This window comes from Balaenoptera ricei, chromosome 17, assembly GCF_028023285.1.
Source record: "Balaenoptera ricei isolate mBalRic1 chromosome 17, mBalRic1.hap2, whole genome shotgun sequence".
Classification (NCBI taxonomy): domain Eukaryota; kingdom Metazoa; phylum Chordata; class Mammalia; order Artiodactyla; family Balaenopteridae; genus Balaenoptera; species Balaenoptera ricei.
Genome location: NC_082655.1, coordinates 67,904,535 through 67,925,005, shown reverse-complemented (window position 1 = coordinate 67,925,005; position 20,471 = coordinate 67,904,535). Strand labels below are relative to the sequence as shown.

Genomic DNA, 20,471 nt, shown 5'->3' with positions numbered 1-20,471 from the left:
CTAAATTTTTCTCTAACTTTTCATCTACCCTCCTGGGCCATAACCCCATTCCCCACCTTAATCTCATCCATCTTTCATTCCCCTACCGTTTCAAATTTTACCTTTTCCTTCCATGTAAACTTTCCTGGACATAATATCTTGTCCATTTTACACTCTCCCCCAGGTAAGAAAACACTGCTGTTGTACCAAGTCTGGGGCCAAGGGAGTGAGAAGAACTGGCCACATTTATAACCTTGCTCTTTCCCCCATTTCTTTTTTTAATAAATTTTTCAATTTTTTAAGATAAATTTATTTATTTTTTTTATTTATTTTTGGTTGCATTGGGTCTTCGCTGCTGCGCGCGGGCTTTCTCTAGTTGAAGCAAGCGGGGGCTACTCTTCGTTGCGGTGCACAGGCTTCTCATTGCGGTGGCTTCTCTTGTTGCGGAGCACGGGCTCTAGGCGCGCGGGCTTCAGTAGTTGTGGCGCCCGGGCTCAGTAGTTGTGGCTCGCGGGCTCTAGAGCGCAGACTCAGTAGCTGTGGCACACGGGCTTAGCTGCTCTGCAGCATGTGGGATCTTCCTGGACCAGGGCTCGAACCCGTGTCCCCTGCATTGGCAGGCGGATTCTTAACCACTGCACCATCAGGGAAGTCCCTTTAATAAATTTTTATTGGAGTATAGTTGATTTGCAGTGTTGTGTTAGTTTCAGTGGTACAGCACAGTGAATCAGTTACACATATACATGTATCCACTCTTTTTTAGATTCTTTTCCCATATAGGTTCCTTCCCCCATTTCTGACCAAGAAACTTACCTAATGTGCCTACTGTTCATGGTGGTCTAGACAACTCACCTTCCTCTAAGTTGTGTGGTGGACTTTGGGGACGTCCCCAGCCTAATACCTTGGGCTGATAGCGCGCCTGTTGCTGTACGAAGTAAGCAGAGAGAATGACTTTCAAAAATTAGATTGCTCCTGTTGGGACTAGGGTGTCCCTGCTCCCTGGTGTTAGGGAAAGCACTGCAGAGGGTTGGGGGACAAGGAAACGACAAATGTTGAGGGTTTTTTGCGCTCAGCGTCGCTTCACCTTTCTGCTGGCAAAAGGAAGTGGTGAGTGAAGGTATCTACCTTCTGTTCTGAGTTTCTAGCCCCCACATAGGAGGGCATCCCAGGACTCCAGAATCTGCATCCTCCCCGCCGCAAACCTCTTCCCCCACGTTACCTCACCTCCTAGCCTCAACAGCACAGGTGACCCAGAGCTAGAGTGGACACAACCACTAAAAGGTTTCATCCAAAGAGGAGATGTCATCCACCGTACAACCCTGATATGTATCCGGTCACTAGGAGCTCCTAAGTCAAACCCAGGAACTGAAAGGGCCGAGAGATTACAGCCTGTGTTTTCCATAATGACCATTAGGTGTCACTCTAGTGCAACTAAAGACCTCTTTGCTGGGCGCCAGGACCTGGGCCCTCGGCAAAGCTGCCATTTACATTGATTTCTAAAGTAGCATAGCACTATCATTTCGACAAGAAAACATCTAGAACTTGATCCATGGCAAGTTTTCGCTCTTTCTTCAGGGCCTAGGGTCTTAGCCATTCCAGCGGGCCAAAGAACAGTTTAGCTTTCCACTGATTTATATTGGTATTATGAGTTGGAATTGCATCAGACTTTGACGTTTAAATTCAAGAGTGAGCACCGAATATTTATCTCCTTGCTTTCCAATGACTCCGTGCAATTAAAAATGTTTTTTGGCTCCCCTACACTGAAGCAACAGAAGCCATCTCTGCCTAGCTGACAATTTTAAAAAGAAGAAAGGAACTGGATGCTTTTTAACAGCTCTTAAAATGCTGAGGTTTTACCAAGTCTGGGGCTAAAGCAAGGAAGATGAGTGGCCACATTGATAACCTTTCTGCTCTCTTCATTTCTTAAAGAGAAACCGTTTTCTCATGCATCTATTTCAAATGGCACAAAATCCAGAATGGCTCTGACTCTCCCTTGAAAGTGTGCGATATTGAAGAGATTCAAGAGAATCCTTTTGCTTAAATTGCACACATAATTGAAGAGAAGATGGTAGACTTGGGCAGGGATTACTATCTGCTTTTTACATAAATGGCTCCCTTGTTAAATGCACGAAGCCATGGAGGAAAAGAAAGCTTTACCCAGAAGTCAGCACAGAAGCACCCACTCCCTCCAATTATGCATGTATCTTGGGCCACTGTGACCTTTTCGTTTAGGTGTGCAAGGGAGTGATGGAGTGAGAAATGGAAATCAATTGCCCTGCTTTCCGCCTATAGAGTGCTTGAAGCTGGCTTCTAAATATAACCGCTTTGCACTTCAGTCCGTGAGTCATGCTGTTATTTCCATGGCTCCTTCAGCTCCTTCCGCCTCTCACTCAAAAGTTTTAGATGCCAGTGTACTTAGAAAACTCTGCTGGCCGTCAGACAAGACCTCAAAATCCAGTGCTTTTTCTCCATGGTTGGGGTCTGACCACAAGTTCCTCCTCCAGTCCCAGGCCAGCTCCTGGGCCCCTTGAGCAATGACCAGCTTGCTATTCAGTAGAGACTGGGGAAAGGGAGCCTTTAACTGCTTTGTTGATCAAGTTCTGTTATTTACTCCTTTGGAAATCATTCCTTTTTATGTTTGAGACTTTCCCTTGGTTTACCCATTTTATCCTTAACTTATCACGATCAACAGTGTGGCAAAGAAGAATACCCATCAAATGCCCACCATCTGCTGCCCGACATTTCCAGGATCCCAGCAGTTAGGCAGGAACATGGCACTAGTTCAGACTAATGCAGTTTGACATGTGTCACTTCCGGGCTGACAAAGAGAAAAGGACTTTTGCCTTTCCCTGGGCTCTTTGCCTCAGCAACCAAAACCAACCCTGAAAGTTCCAAATGGGGCAACTTCCAAGATGAGGGAGTCTCGTCAGTCTGGGTCCCTGAGGGGCTCTGTGGAACAGACCCACATAGAAATGTCCTGTAAATGAGAAATAAACTTTTGTGCTAGGAGGCCACTGAGATTTGGGGGTTGGCATGTTATTTAAGCATAACTTAGCCTGTCCTGACTAACACCAACCATATTCAAGGCATATAGTTCTGTAACCCCAAATTCTGTTTGAATTTAAATAGATAAGTGGTGAAATATTTAAATTATTCTCTCTGCTAATTCAATGGAAAATGTGCTACTGCAGACTTCTGAAACTATAGTCTTAATAGTTCCCACCTGGGACACTTAGCTTCAAGGCAGAGAGTTATCAGTTACATAAGGAGTGCATGACTGCCATTTTCCAGATTAAGTTGAGGCCCATGTAATCCCATCAAACCCCTGTGTCTTTATAGTGGGAGAAAACACTGACATCATTACTTCTTCATCTCTTCAAACAACAAAAATCCTAAGAGACAAACTAATTTCAATCCAGCACACTTTATTCTTTCTTTTTTTCTTTTTTACTTTTTTTCTGAATTTTCAATGATCAAGTATTCAAGATGTTGTAAACCAAGGTTTATTAGTACATTGACAATAGATTTCATTAAACACAGGAATTATACATCTTTTACATTACCTTAAGGGGTCTCCAAATAAATATTCATTTTAAAAATCACAAAATCAAACTCCTTTATGCAACAACTCAAAACAGCCTTTCATCACAAGCACACCCCTACACACAAAAACACACACGCTGAACACACACTCCGCTAGGATCCTAATGCCAGTTTATTTGACACAGTATTACATTTCCTTTAACTAAAGAGTTAGAGGCTGACCTGCCTGTTTCATGTTTCTAAATTAATATTTGGGGTAGAGGTATGTATTTTAAGAAAAATGCCCACTATAATACCTTACCAATTATCCTTATTTTTCATTTCTACATACAAACTTTAAACTTGTTTTGTTCACCCCTTTGGTTTAATATATCCCTGCAATTACTTTAGTTTTCAATAATATCTTCTTCAATTTTAATATGTAACAGTAGAATACCAGAAAAAGACAACACCTTCAAAACCTCAATATTAAAAACACCTTACATGGGTGTAAGGTTTTTTTGGAGAAGGAATAAGAAAAGATTATCTTGGGCTTCCCTGGTGGCGCAGTGGTTGAGAATCTGCCTGCTAATGCAGGGGACACGGGTTCGAGCCCTGGTCTGGGAAGATCCCACATGCCACGGAGCAGCTGGGCCCGTGAGCCACAACTACTGAGCCTGCGCGTCTGGAGCCTGTGCTCCGCAACAAGACAGGCCACGATAGTGAGAGGCCCGCGCACCGCAATGAAGAGTGGCCCCCGCTTGCCGCAAATAGAGAAAGCCCTCGCACAGAAACGAAGACCCAACACAGCCAAAAATAAAAATAAATTAATTAATTAAAGTTATAAAAAAAAAAAGATTAACTGAAATATATTTTCCCCTCTCTCTGAAATTCTTTGTAGCATCTGATTATTCTTGCTTAAATAAATATCAAAAGCGCTGAGTTTTCCATAGAAAAGTACTCCCCCTTACACTCTTCATTTTTGCAGTGTAAAGTTCATGGATTAGCTGTAGTAACGAGAGTAATGAGCGCTTGTTTTCTGAGAAGTTCTTCAGATTTCCAAAAGCAAAGCACATGCTGCCCCTTATCAGTGAAATACTGTGAATTCAGTGGTGCATTGTTGCGGTGAGCATGCGTCATCAAATACTTTTAGCACCGAGGCATTTATTTTTTAATGTTGCAAAAGCAAATACCCAGGGAGGGTTTTCCTCATATATGACCCTTCCTAGGGCTGAGTAAAAACGAAGTGCTTAAAATAACCTCTTCAAACATACACAGATCTGATTCCTATGTGGCAAGAAGTCTGGGACAGATACCAGCAGCATCCTGGAAGGTAAGGAAAGGAGAGAAGACAGAAAAGATAAAGTGCGCGAGGCCACGAACTTCCCCTCACCAGCCCTGGCACTCCCTTCCGTTCCATGAAAGAGGAAATGCAAATATGTGTGTGTAAAGGATATCTACCAGTCTGTATAACAGAATTAGCAAAACTGCAGTCTAGGCAATTCTGGGATTATGCAGTATTTTGATATCTATCTGCTACTTAGACTACTCAGTATGCACCTATATATCAATAGTTATATTCATATTTCTGTGCCACTTAGGATGTTTTAAGTACACACAACATCACAGAGTATAACTGGCTACCACTCCAGGCTTGGCCTCTCCTGCTGCTCCCGGGCACAACTAGAGAATCTCTGCAAATGCTTCAGGTCCATTCAAACTATGAAGCTTCTCTTCCCTTTGGTGCACTTGTAGTTGATACAAAACAGGCTCCAAAAAGAAACTCTCTGGCTCCAAGTCTACCAAACAATGCAAGCTGGAAATGCAGACTAAGGGAGAAGTGTCTTGGTGGTTGGTAAAAAGGTAGGGCTGCCATTACCTTCTGCAGATAAGCTGACATTTCTAGGCACATGCTCCTGTTTTTTCCTGCAGCTACTAATGGTAACAATCAGGAATAATCGGGTTGTGGTTTGGTTTATAACATACAGCACTTCGTATCTGTTCACTTAACATGTAACACTTTGTATGTGTCCGTTTAAAACATTTATTAAGAAACTTAAAAGCTATAGTCACTTTAAAAAACTAATGTAAATGTTAACATTCTGAAACAGGGGGAAAAAAAAAAAAAGCATACACTTGAAATCCCCAAAACTCAGATTCAACAAGTCTGAACCACCTTTCCTCATTATGATTCATTTCAGAAACTCTACCGAGACTAAATGTTAACATTAAAATTGGATTTGTTCTATATTAAATAGGAACTATAAATAAATACTTGAGGTATGGCAGGACAAACAATTGTGAATATAAGACTTAGGTAAATAAATGTAAATTTACCTTGAAAATCAAAACATTCAATTTTGATGTTTCCTACAGATTTTTTTTTCTGTTTTACACAAGGAAATAATAATTTCTCTACTCTTCAGAAACAGTAACACATCAAAAAATGAAATGCTTCACCTCACTATCTTATAGTCACATCTTACCTATGTTAACCAAAACTACTGTACAGCATTATGTAGTGTAAGAAGTGCACAATAGAGAAACATGTGTCTGAACCCTGACTTGGCCACTATGTACAATCCTAAACGAATCACGTTAACTCTCTGAGCCTCAGTTTTCATGATCTGTTTAAAAAAAGGAAAAACAATAAAAATAGTTATCTTACAAAGTTATTAAGAGGATTTAAATGCATGATGTATATTAAGTGCTTGACAAAATGCTCTGCCAATAGTCAACATTCAACAAATGCTGATTTGTTTCCTCTCTGCTGCTCCTTTCTTTCCCCTACCCTAGTTCTGAATGACTTTTGACTGTTTTCAAGAGTTACATCCACCTACAAAGGATATGGATTTCAAGCTACAGAAGATAACCAAAATAATGTGTACTAACTGCCACTCCACCCCCTGGGGTTTCTAAATTAATAGGCTAGACTCAAGGATATTATATTTGCATATTAAAGTCAAATAATACATTAATCTATAGAGTTTTTAAAAGAAGAAGGTGACCTTTCCAAAAAATAAGTAATTAGAAGCCTAAGCTAATGGAGAGTGGCAATTAAACTTTTAACAGGAGTGGTGACTCTAAAGTAACACAACCAATTTATTATCAAGCATATAAGGACCTCATATGTATATACAATTAAATGGTGTCATCTATCAAGTAGTCACTTCAGTTGACTATGTAATAGTCCAATGATGCCACCAGAACCCAAAGCATTTTGGGGACAACTCTTATTTGGTACATATTCCAAAACGTCAGTCCCCCAAGATTTTTACTACTTACTCTACATTCACCAACAACACAATAATGATATACCTGCTATTTATAAGTACCAGATACTTGAGGAAGTACAATATTAACATTGTGGTGTACAGTTCAGGCCAATTTCTTTGAATTATGGCCTAATCAACCCAAAGGATTTCATAGATTGGCAGATGGTAATTAGGTAAAATAGTGCCTGATAGGGAAATGGTGCTCAGTCAGTGATGGCTTAACTGGATGACTGTTCATGGTAGAGAAGGGGAGGGGGTCTCTAATTATACTTGGTGAGTCCGTCATTTCAGATCGTAGATTTCTAAGAGCAGCTCCTTTTCAAAATGTGCTACTAAGAAGAGATAAATTCTAAGAGTGTTGGAACACACAATCTTAGCTACAAAAAAAAAAAAAAAAAAAGTGCCAATCCCACTAAAATTCTCTCAGTGCAGTTTCTTAACCATCAGAGGAAAATTAAGAAAATACCTCTTCCCAACCTACATATCTTTAGCTCCAACACAAAAGGAAACTTTCTCTTCTAAAGGATTAAAGATCTCCCACAAAGGGTAAAGGGGATCACTAAGCCCCCAGAGTAGACATGAAGATAATCAGCAAAATTCTCTGAAGACCTTCAAACTACACCAAGCTGACGAAAGTTTGACAGACACAGTGTAATTACAGGCAACGATGCTTCTTATGACTTAGCCAAACACGTCTGCCCCAAGGGAAGTCCTTGTCACCTGGGACCACTGACTCCACCCCTTGTAGACATTATTTAGTCTAACGATGAGAACCCTCTCCATAAACTGCATGCAACCAAGAGAGCCATTTGACCAATGACATTCCTAGGTAGAGAAGAAAACAACCTTGAACCCAGGAATATTCACACAACTCCACCTATGCAGCCATGGATGGATGGCAAAAAGCCAGAATCATGGGTCAGTCTCATCCCTTCTGTGGAAGACTATAAATCAGCCAAGGAAACCATTTCCCAAATTAGCCTTATAGAAGCATAGGCTCATTGGCAGAAACCGTCCACAATCATATGGATATTTGTACATTAAAGTCCCTCCTAAGTCTGAGTTCTCATGATTCTTTTTCTGAGCAGCCAGATTCCATGAGTTAACTTGCCATCAGTCCACAGTGCCGTCAGGAGGCATCTACCTTAAGGACCACATAGAACACATTCTGTGTGGCATCTACATCAAAGTGATGTGCTGGGAGATACTGAAAAGGATGATGGATGTTGAACCCCAAGTGCATTTAGGAACAGAAAAATCCTCTCTCAGAGTCACTGCAGGAAGGTTACAGTAGAAAGGAATTAAATGGAGCTATAAAATGATTCAGATAAGGTAGGATTCAGTATGACAGACCAGTTTATTTTACATAATTTTTAACCATTACGTGGGATCATAACCTAAATCCAGCTCACAGATCTCCCTCCTCCTGTGTTCAAGGTGATCTTCCTGATTAAATGACTCCATTTCAGAGTGACTGCAGCAATTTTCTGCACATAAAAAAGAAAGCTACACATGGGCTAGTGCTTCCAGGTATATAACTAAAATGGTCAGGTGAGACTCAATCTTACTTCTGTGGGATTTCTTTTTCCAACTATTTTGAGTGTCAAGGTTACAATCCTCAACAACCCTTATGTGGGCCCTTAAAAGCTAAAAGAGGGCTTCCCTGGTGGCGCAGTGGCTAAGAATCTGCCTGCCAATGCAGGGGACACGGGTTCGAGCCCTGGTCTGGGAAGATCCCACATGCCACGGAGCAACTAAGCCCATGCGCCGCAACAACTGAGCCTGCGCTCTAGAGCCCGCAAGCCACAACTACTGAGCCTGTGCGCTGCAACTACCGAAGCCCGTGCGCCTAGAGCCCATGCTCCGCAACAAGAGAAGCCACCACAATGAGAAGCCCGCGCACCGCAATGAAGAGTAGCCCCCACTCGTTGCCAACTAGAGAGAGCCCGCATGCAGCGACAAAGACCCAACACAGCCAAAAATAAATAAATAAATTTATATTAAAAAAAAAAACTAAAAGAATTTCTGCAGCAATTTTCTTTGGATGAGAAAGCCATCAGTTTCTTTCCTTATTATGCATCTCAAATGACAGTTTCTAGCCATATTGTTTAGCACACGAGTGTTAAAGCCCCTTATGAAAGAACCCTGAAGTTGATATTCAAGCTCTCAGGTTCATGATTCAGCAGCTTCTTTAACTCCTTTACGGTGGGGCAGATAGACTAAAAGAGAATGTGTCTTATGAAACGAAGTAGCTGTTCCCTTTTTCACGCTACGCTTATGGTTCCTTTGAAGCATTTGAAAAGTTCTACCTGATTTTTAGCTCTGCTATGGCTTAAAATGCTATTAACAGTACTTTAAGGAAAGTTTAGCTTCCTAATTTCAGAACCGTATCTGCTTTAGTCTCTGACACCAAAAGTAACATGCTGCACTTACAGTTTCCCAATCAAATTGCATAGTTGAGGCAAATTCATTTGTGCTTTGTAGCAGGACTCACAGTAGGTGTTCATATCTAAAAACTCTGCTTTGTAAATGCAAAATCATGGTCAAGCTCACCCTTGGTCAGAGTGCACGTTGATGACATGCACCGCCATCGCACTTCCCATGACTTTGTTAATCACGCACCCAGCCTTATATTGGAGCATAAGCATCAAAATTAACATCTCAGAAATGGTAACAAATCTATCTAAACTCCTCCTTCTTGGAGAGAAGGGGGGAAAGGCTCAGTCTTGTTGAGGTATCCAGCCCTCAATCAACAGTGGCTGTGTATACTGAGTTTTGTTGGTTTCAGGATTGCGTCTTTAGAGGTTAAAAAAAGAAAGAAAGAAAAGAAGGCACGGGTGTTTCTCAAGTCGCCATATTCAACTCAACCCACAAAAGTCTTCCGTTTTCAAGCTTCAGAAGGGAGGCTACATGGCATCAGGGCTTCCTTCCAGGCCCGGGTCTGGGGAGGAACTTATTGCTTCCAGGAAGGGCCCCGGATAGGTCTGTGCTGTGTACTGGATCCCTTTTTGCGGACCAGTCTCTTCGTGGAGTTCTCCCTGGGTGCTGAAAGCCGGGCAAGATCTAGTCCGGACAGACTTATCGGCACTGTCGGTGTGGCCCACCGTCTCACTCACGGTGCTCAGAGGGAATTCTCTCCACCTCTGCCTCTGCAGTCCTTCCTCCTTGTATTTAATGGAGTACCAGGCCAAAAAAATAAAAATGAAGCCAACAAATTTGAGGCCGGCTGCCAAACCAAAATAGACAAAACGAAATGATGTGACATTGTACTCCCAGCAAGAGCCCTGCACGCCGCACTCCTGCTGCCAGAGCATGCAGCTGGTGTCAATGACGGCTCCGAAGTAGATCGGAGTAGGAATGTACGCTAGAGTTGTCGGAAGAAAGAAAAAGAAAAACAGTTAGCACATCTTATAAGACGAAACAGATCTGTAAATTAACAGGATGCCTGTTTGCTCTAAAAAACCAGTTGAAGGGAGTGGTTTTCTCGTGTTACTTGATTTTTTGTAAATATATATCACATCTCGTCATAATATTCTTATCATAGAAATGTTCGCTAAATTGTAAATACTTTAAATCTTCTAGTTTGCAGCTCAGTCAGAATGTGTTTTGTTTTTTAGGCATTTTATGATATTTATTTTATAATTTATTATTATTTATTATAGTTGACATATTATGATATAAAATGTCTAAAAAGCATTAACACATCTTTAGACATAAAAATTTCTATTGATAAAAATGCACTTAGAGAGGGGAGTTCCCTGGCGGTCCAGTGGTTAGGACTTGGTGCTTTCACTGCCGTAGCCCCAGGGTTCAATCCCTGGTGTGGGAACTAAGATCCCACAAGCCTCTCTGCCCAGTCGAGGGAAAAAAAAAAAAAATGCAATTAGGGAATCCTTTTAAACTTAAAAAATCAGATTTTGTTATGAAATACACAACTGGCCATATGAGAACCCTTTATGATCCACAAAAATTCAGTACACTTAGTTCTTGTGGCTTGGGTTCTAGCTTTGGATGCAGGAAGAGTATAAGGCAAGCACTGTCCCCTATAAGTCGGAAACCACGTCAAATGGCTCTTGGAGTATGGAAATAAATAAGGCATAATATTCATCTTTACAGCTTATGCAGCACCTGTGATGAGTAGCAGCTTCATTGTTTGGGCTATGATATAGACATTTCTTTACTCCCATAAGGAAAAGTGTCTACCCAAGTAGACCTCCTTCATCACATGTTACTCCCTTTGCTGAAATGTGTCCCCATTCCCAACTTGTTCACCTTGCAAATATCTACTCCCCCTTTAAATTCCTGACTCACTCAGATGCTACCGTATTACCATTGCATTTTGTGTACACCTCCATTTTGTCCACTATCACCCAGTATTTAAACTATTTGTAAGTCTGTCACCCATAAGCTCCTCGATGGCAGGGACCATGCCTTTTATTCTTCACATCCCAAGGACCTATGAGGACAGCCCATGGATCCTCAATAAGAGTTTATAAAAGGAAGTGATGAATGGAAGGAAAGGAAGAAGACAAGAGAGAAGGGAGGAAGGGAAGGAGGAGGGGAAGAAGGGAGAGAGGATAGGTGGGCTAATAGCCCAGGAGGCTGCGAGTGGTACATTTTAATCTTTTGGCTGCACTGCATGGCATGTGGGATCTTAATTCCCTGACCAGGGATCGAACCCGAGCCCTCTGCATTGGAAGCACGGAGTCTTAACCACTGGACCGCCAGGGAAGTCCCCCGAGTGATACATTTTTAAATACACTGTATTCATTTAAAAGGAGATATGGTCACTACAACTGAAATGTAACATTATTGGGCTGGGCAAAATAGATGAAGGGGATTAAGAGGTACAAAACTTAAATCATAAATAAATCACAGGGATGTAATATACAGCATAAGGAATAAGGTCAATAATATCGTAATAATGTTGTATGGGGGCAGATGGTTACTGGACTTAACGTCATGATCATGTCGTAATGTTTGCAAACATCAAATTGTTATGTAGTACACTGGAAACTAACATAATATTGTACATCAACTATGTTTCACTTTTTAAAAATTTAACATCATTGAAATACCTGAAACTCTCTTTTTGCTTTGGCACTTGGGGAAATGGAAAGTGGCCTAACTCTACTTTTTCATCATCAGTGGAACTTAAGGTAAGGTTGAATTAAATAATAAATTCCTGATATGTTTGTTCTCCCTCCACTAATTCCTTATGCTGTGGTGTGCATCTGTTGACTTATTCCGCATCCATATGAAATCACCCAAGCCCCTGGCATCAGAGACAGGCCAAGCAAAAAGGAGGAACTACTTTTTTCATTTCTTATTCAACTACCCCTTTGCTAAACAAATTTCCTTCTTTGAAAATAACTTTTTTTGTTTTCAATGAGAAGTGTAAGGCAAACTTCTTAACTAAATCAAAGAATGTCAGTAGTTCCTTGAACCAGCATTCTTTGGAAAACGGTGCTTTCAAAGTTATTAATGTTACCAAAAAAATAAGCTGCCCAGGGAGTTCTCTGGCAGTCCAGTGGTTAGGACTTGGCGTTTTCACTGTCATGGCCGGGGTTCAATCCCTGGTCAGGGAACTAAGATCCCGAAAGCTGTGTGGCACGGCGCCCCCTCCGCAAAATAAGTGAAATTAAAATCTGATATTTAAAAAAAAAAAAAAAAAAGCCCCCTAATTCAAAACAACCAGAAGCCTTTGATGCCCAGTGACAAGTCCTCACTCTAAGTCTGGGCCATCAAGCAGAACATGAGACAAAATGAGAATTTCAGAGAGTATTCATGTTGCCAAGGGCCAGATGATTTTTAAGTGTTTAAAATGTTTCATCCTTCAAGATTGAAATAAGCAACTTGAATCAAAAAAGTAATTTTTTGTGCTGTGGGCAATGATACTGATTACTGGGGAAAATAACAGCTGAAGAAGATGACAGACTGCCACTTAAGAAAGAAAAAATATGCCTGAAGATGAGGAAGTCATATAAAAATACACTGAAATCCATCAAGGGAATGGGTCACTTCACACGCTGTTTCCCTGTCACTGTTCCAAGACACCACAAGTGATGCAGTGTTTGTAAAAATCAGAAGGCTATTCTTCACGTCCAAATAAACTCTGGGACTTACCCCATTGACATAGCACTAACGAGCTTCTTTTGTTAATAAGTAAAACGTAGTCCTTATATATCCGTTTGGAAAACTTTCTTTTTTTTTTTGTTTTAGAATTTTTAATTTCTTTTCTTCAGGGAACTTGATCGGTATACTCTTTACCCAGCCCAATAAAATGACTGGAAAGAAGTAAGGAATTGAAGTTTTCACACACACAAAAAAATGAGCACCAAATCCCATCACTTTCATGTTACAAAGGCACAAAAGGGACAAAAACATCAAGGTCCTTTAGCCCGTAACAATTTCTTGGTTCAAGATTTCTTACTCTACAAAACTCTGGGGAATTTAGCCCAAGTTTATGTTCACAGTGAAAGAGAAACTGATCTAAAGTCAGTTTTGTTTTCTTTCACCAGTGACAGAATTGGTCAGCTTTTAGTCCAAGTCAGGAAATGAGGAAGTTGTGCCTCCCCACTAACCTGTAAAATCCTAGCTACTACGAATGGTAACAAATGACTTGACTTGCCATTTTTAAAGGACAGTGGAAATTTGCCATGTACAAAGAGGAACAAAGAGGCACTCTTGGAAATACAGGAACATACCAAGTGTTCGCAATAAAACAAACTGCATTCCCAGGGCAAAAGGTCTCTCTTCATCTTCTACGGACCTACGAAGAAGGTAAAGAAAGAAATGTTTTAGAATAATGGCCTCAAGAAAATGAATGTCAAATCAAGCTTGCTTAGCTGCAGAGCCAGGGACCAAACATGCTGGGCCAAAGTATTGAATTCGCTAGAATTTACTAACAATAGTAGAACAAGACTGCTTATGGCTAAATCACCGAATAAAGGTCTCCCCAGTGAAGACCGCAAAGAAACTCCGATTAACTCTACTTTTTGTGTAAATAACGGTGGAAGGACAAAGGTTCAGAGCTGAAGGTATAGAAGGTGAAGGTACAGAAGTGGCTCTAACTGAGTCTGCTGAAGGTACAGAAGTGGCTCTGAGTTTGGAAAATCAATTCTGTTAAAAAAAAAAAAAAAAAAAAATATATATATATATATATATATATATATGTAGCATTTTATCCTAACTATTGCATTCTTTTTCTCTGTTTGCCTGCACTTCCCAGAATGGTAGGTGTGTACACTGAACATGACTCCCATAATTTCTCAAGTATAGAGAAAAAAGGTTTTTTTTAAAAATGATCCCAAAATGTGTAGAAAACAAGTCAAAAGTTAGAAAAAGAATGAACCCTTCCCAGTCACCTCACATTTTCTTCTTTTCCTAAAACTTATGCTCCAAGTAATTCCCACATGGCAGGAAGATTGGAGTCTACTGATTTTGTAATTAGCAAAGATTAAAGGGCTCCTTTTCTCAAGTTTTGGGTTAGAAGCCGACTGGTGATCTGCCATGTTTGAACATTATAAAATGGGCAGCCCTTATCTGGGTTATTTAACATCTCCTGTAGAATTAAAGTTCAAAGTATTAGATTATTAATGATTCACATTTTTTCATGACGAGGTACTTTATCCTTTCTATCCCATACACATAGGGTTCTCAGTATATAATGGACCAGCATGTTTGTCATCTTTTCCCCTAATTTCTTTATTTTCTCAGAGCAATTTCCCCAGTGTGGAACACATTTTTGTTACTACGTAAGTATCTGCTGATGGAGGAATTGAGTGAGTAAACCATTGGGACCAATGGGACTTTCGTGTGCTGTTATCTGTCAAGGAACGCATCGGCTGAACGTGGTCTAATTCAGCATCCCATAGAAGGGAAGCCAGAATATGCAGAACAAGCATGGGAGCAGCCCAACTGCCCTGCTGAGAACGACGTCTCAGCAGTTACGTCCCACCAGGTGCCCAGCATTGCGGGGTACTGAGGAGGCAGGGAGGGCATAAAAGGGAGAACAGAGACTGACACCCCTCACTCCCTCACCACCCTGCATCCCAGCCCCCCTAAAGCTGCTGTGGGCGTGCTTTTGTTTCTTCACCACGCTGCCCCCTTCCTTCCTTGGTCCACTGCGGTCTTTACTGCAAATACCAAAACTCTGATCCGAATGTGCTGGTGTCAGCATTTTAAATAGGGCTTCCATTAAGGTAACTTTCACATTCTCTCTTAGAAGCCAAAAATCACGAACAGGATATGGAACACAGCAAAGAAAGCACAGCACGAACAACTTAATAAATAACGTTTCCAGGTCTGCCCGTTCCTTGATTCAATGTCAAAATTTTATATGACAGTGAAATTAATTAAAGCAGCATTTGGAACTGCAAGACCAGCAGCAATGGCACTGATCCTGGAGTATTAACCATCTACAAGGTTGGAGATAATATTCTTCACTATGTGCACAATTTAGCAACTTCCCCAAATGACTTGCCGCCTCCTCTAGGGCCAGGTTTCTTGTAGCTATAACGGTCACGGTTTTCAGTTCCTGCACTTGAACCTTTTAGGGTAGAGACTTCAGGGACCAAAGGCACCCAAAATCAGTCTCCCTGAACTACAGGGAGAGAACACATCTGAATAAAGAAAGTTCGGAAGTATGAAATGGTACCATCTTCCTTTCCTTGCCTGACATGGGAAAACTCCCTTCTCTTAAGTTCACTGGGTAAATGTCTGAGCGCTTTCCTGCACTATCTCACTTTGCTTTCCTCTCTGTTTTACCACATCAGCCCCCAGTCTGGACCAGGAATTCTGGCAACTCCAAGTGTATAACCCACCCTAGACGTCAAATGCTGTCCTCACCTGAGAGTGACTATGATGGCTGACGGCTGGGCACATGCTGTGATGAAGGTCACTATGAACAGGAAAACTAAGAACGGGATGAGGGTGTTACAGCTCCGTTTACACTTCCCAGACACAGCATAGCCGTTCTCATTGAGATACGTCTTGACGATGACCACGCGGAGCTGGCTGCGCTGCCCCACTGTGGGGGGCGTGATCACTTGGCGGCTTTGGACGCAGGTGCACTCTGTGTAGTTCCGTATCTAAGTGATAACAAAGGTCAGTTGGATGCGAAGCAAAATTCAGCATAGGAATAGTCAAAGTTAAAATGCTCTAAAATCACTCTAGCATTTAAAACTATGCAGAATATTTCATTGGAAATATCTTGTGGGAGCTCCCTGGTGGCCTAGTGGTTAGGATTCCAGGCTTTCACCGCCATGGCCCGGGTTCAATCCCCGGTTGGGGAACGGAGATCCCGCAAGCCTCACAGAGCGGCCAAAAAAAAAAACAAAGAAAGAAAAGAAAATATCTTCCTCGTTTTAACAGTTAGGATCCAAACAGTGCATCTAACAACATCAAAATCTGCTGGTCAAGGTTGTTTAAACCTAAACTTTGATAAGAAGCTTTCAACATTCAATTCTATACCATTCACATTCCATATGCTCATTCGGGGTCATAATCATATGCTGTTTCCATGGCTGTTTAATTCTTGGGCTCTCCGATTAAAGAAGCCCTTCAAAAACAGGAACTAAGCCTTATTTTTATTTGTGCTCACCAGAGTGCCTAGCATAACCCTGAACACAGTGTAGGACCTAAAGTAAATATCTGTTAAATAAATACAGAGAATTCATAACGCAACCCTGATGACTTCAGCGTCTATAATAGTGAACATATCATTGGCTGTTTCATTTGAAACCAGCTAATGCAAGGGACTAAAAACATGTTTCAAACAAAACAGCCAATTAACCTTTCCTGCCTATTATGCTGCTTTTACTGAATGGACATCAGATGAATTCACTGTCATTGTGACCTCTTGACCACCTAGAGAAGCAGGAGGAACAAATACAAAGATGGGCCACTGTTTGGCTGCCTGTGCTCCAAGGACTGTGGGCCTCTTTGTAAGAATGATGGCTGACCCGGGGATATGACCCCCAAGGAGCCCATGTTTTCCCCGCTCCCCTGAAGAGAGTTTTGAAGCCTCAGGTTATTGTTTATCTTGGCAAATGACCAGATGTCTGGACCAGAGTAAGGCCCAGAAAGCCTGATGTTATCTCCTTCCACCCCCTTCTTTTTGCACTCCCAGGAAAGATAGTCCAGAAATGGAACTAGATTCCATAAAACAGGACATGTGGCCATCTGTGTGCATGACCTCCTTAGGCATACTTACGTCCACATTTATTGCCAAGGGTAAGGTTGGTCAAAGTTGCTATCGATTTTTAATTATGCAATGCTCTTGGTTTTATCAATTGAGTTTTTAGTGTGTTGTTTGGTTAACCCTACAATGTGTAGCAAGACATCTTTGCATATTTCTGATTTATCCTTTCCAATAACTAGACTGGAAGACAAGTTGTATACATGGCTGCTTAAATAGGAATAATCCATGCCTCTGTTGTGAGAAAAGTATGTATCAATTTTTCAAATTGTGATAAGACAGAGACACTTCACGGCTTATGTGCTACTTATACGCTTGTGTTGTCAATTTTCAGCATGACATCAAGTGAGTGTAATAAAGTTATTTTTAAAGTTTAAAAAAAAAATGAGCACGCTGTACCAGAGGACTCACTCACTCCCAGGGCAGAACTTAGCCACTGAGAAGACTAGATCTCGTTGTCCCTTTCAATTCAGTCACACCCTGGAGCTCACCAATTACATAACGGGGGGCCAGCAAAAGGAATCTCAATTTATCACTATAGTTTAAAACTCAGAAATCAAATATGACATCCCCAAAACAGGCAGTCAACAGTATAATCCCGTATCGCCTGCACAGAACAAGCAAATGCACTTTAACCTTTTAATGAAAGCAGCCTCCTACAATCTGTTCTTATGCAAAGAATGAAACAAGGCTCAATAAAGAACTGAGTAGAATATGAAAATCTTCTCCCACAGTATTACAGACTATTTATAATTCACGGGGAAGGGAATTCTCAAAATAGCCTATTCTTGAACTGACAGAAATATCTTTACTCTGAAAGTTTAAAAAAAAAGTCTGAACTGATAATATAGTCTGTGAAAAATGGCCATTGCCCATCTACAGGCTCTGATCAGGGGAGGTGGTCTCCTATTCTCTTCTATCAGCACCAAATGTGGTCGTCTTGACCTTCAAGTCCATCACAAGGGCCCTGTCAGGGTAACAAAGGAGAAAGCTAGCACTCAACCTTATAAAATTTCACTGGGTTGGCACAGAATGTAAGCAGGGGAGTGCTGATGTGGAATCAGATCACCATACACAAATGCTCCCATCATTCCTGGAAAAAAAAATGATATAGTATTGCATAATTTTCTTTCCTCTGGGTGTTTGACAGAAGGTATTTTGTAGATTATGTGAAGTTTCTTGAAAAGGGAGACTGAAGCCTTGTGTTTGCATGTGAAATCTAACAACAGTACAGGAACTTGTGAAATATACTCACCCCAGTGCTCATGTTACCACTATTAACACAGCCAGCCAGACAAGGGTTAAAGTATGTAATTCCATCCGATCCACAGACTGGCTCATACTCGTGTATTTTACAACCACAATTCACATTGCAGCTTCCTGTCAGATTCCTGTGAGGCATGGTCAGAGAAGGTCTAAGAGAAAAAAGAAGTAGATCATGAGCAACATTTGCTAAAATAAAACTCATAGGACAGTTCTTGACGTTCAGTCATGTGTCCGTTTTAGAGAAGATATTCCCATGAAATCAAAGCCATGGTACCTTGACGTAGCACCCTAGATAATTATTTTTATGACTTTAAAACAAAACGTAAAGAAAAATGTTTCAATTTTCTGGTCCTACAGATTCAGTATGATGTTCGTATCAAATTATTTATCATACCTCAATTCCATCCTCCTTCTTGGTGATACGGATCTGGGCTCAGAAGTTCTAACCTTCATATAAATAAACTACTCACTTACTATAGACACTTGGCTCTATGTCTTAACAAATTGGACCCTCGATTTCTTTAACTGTAAAATGGAAGAAATACTCTTCTGTGCCAAACTACTAATATCATGATGAGGACATTAACATGGAATCCATCAATCAGAGTTATCAACATAAGGTCCTTTGACCAAAAACTTTAATTATTCTGGAATAAATTATCAAAGAAAGACATGGGACTCTAGAAAATCAAAAGGAGGTGATTTTTCGAAGACCGTCAGGAATCACATCACTGGTTTGATTCAGATGACCAGAGAAGAACCATTAAACTCTCCTTCCCTCAAGAATGCCCAGATGTGGATTTACAGGCAAACGTGATGGGTTCTGTTTTCTCATGAGATCATGATGTCTGATTCAAAGAAGTGATACAATATTTTAAACTCTAATAAAATCAGTTCAGGCAAGAAATATAAAAGGGGGACAAGGGACTTCCCTGGCAGTCCAGTGGTTAGGACTCTGCACTTCCAGTGCAGGGAGTGCGGGTTTGATCCCTGGTTGGGGAACTAAGATCCCACACGCCTCGTGGCCAAAAAGCCAAAACAGAAAACAGAAGCAATATTGTAACAAATTCAATAGAGACTTTAAAAATGGTCCACGTCAAAAAAATCTAAAAAAGGGGGAGAGGGCAGGCAAGTAAGGATATAGGGCCCGAGAGAGAGATGTAAGGAAATGGCTATGGAAAGACAGAGGCAGGCAGGTACCCAGAGGGAATCATGGAAGGATGAAAGGGGCTCTGAGTGCTCACATCCAGTGACCTCCTTCCTTTGCTTTCATGACCACCGTTTTTAGGTGTCACTGATGACGTACCATTCCTAAAGCCACATGAACTGGCAATAGCAGATCCTTCATTCACCTGCCCAACTATCCATCCTCCCTCCATCCAGCAGATATTTTGGAATGTCTGTTATGTTCCAGGACTTACCCTTAATGACTATGTTGAGTAACCACTCACCCAGTAGCTTAGTCCATCCCAACCATATGTATTAATCCATAAACATAAAGTGTTGTTTGTTCAAAGGCTTTTCCCCTGTGTCCTCTTTCACACGTTGATAACTGACTCATCGAATTTTAATGGAAGGAACAAGTTCACAGCAATATTTAAACCTTACCAAGAAAGACTTCCAAAGAGGCAAAAGGAAAATGAACTCTATTCTTCATTCATATCCCTCCACAGAAGAAATTGTCACAATACTCTCATAATTATTATATTCACCGACTCTTAGAATCATACCATTTGATAGTTAGAGAAAGCCTGAGCACAGCAACGAAGACCCAATGCAGCCAAATAAATAAATAAATAAATAAATAAATAAATAAATTGAATATACCTTTAAAATGTGATTCGGGACCAGTAGTTCTCACAGGGGCAGCAATTTCGGCCATGTCAGGAGACATTTTTGTTTGTCACAACTAAAGGCATGCTACTGGCGTCTAGTGGGTAGAGGCCAGGGCTGCTTCTAAAAGTCCAACAATACACAGAACAGTCCCTCCCCAGGATAAGGAATTAACTCACCCAAATCTCGATATACTGAGTCTGAGAAACCCTGTTCTAGACCTATTTCCACATTCCAAGGATGATGAAATGGACGTCTGAGGAAGCCAAATGATTCATTATGAGGCTGATTAGTGCTATTTTTAAAAAACATTTATTTATTTATTTATTTATTTTTGGCTGCGTTGGGTCTTAGTTGTGGCCCACGGGCTCTTTAGTTGTGGCGCGTGGGCTTAG

At 41.0% G+C, this 20,471-nt stretch overlaps 1 protein-coding gene across 4 annotated transcripts in view; it reads right to left on the bottom strand.

The window, feature by feature from the left end:
- Nucleotides 1-5,919: 5,919 nt before the first annotated feature.
- SLCO5A1 (solute carrier organic anion transporter family member 5A1) overlaps nucleotides 5,920-20,471 on the bottom strand; it is a 127,506-nt gene continuing 112,954 nt past the window's right edge. For all 4 annotated transcript variants that reach the window (XM_059901794.1, XM_059901795.1, XM_059901792.1 and 1 more), the window contains 4 exons: nucleotides 18,233-18,392; nucleotides 15,627-15,868; nucleotides 13,484-13,548; nucleotides 5,920-10,140 (listed from right to left, as the gene is read on the bottom strand). In XM_059901794.1, coding sequence (XP_059757777.1) covers nucleotides 9,683-10,140; nucleotides 13,484-13,548; nucleotides 15,627-15,868; nucleotides 18,233-18,392 — 925 coding nt within the window. In that variant the 3' untranslated portion in view covers nucleotides 5,920-9,682. The remainder of the gene's footprint in view (nucleotides 10,141-13,483; nucleotides 13,549-15,626; nucleotides 15,869-18,232; nucleotides 18,393-20,471) is intronic.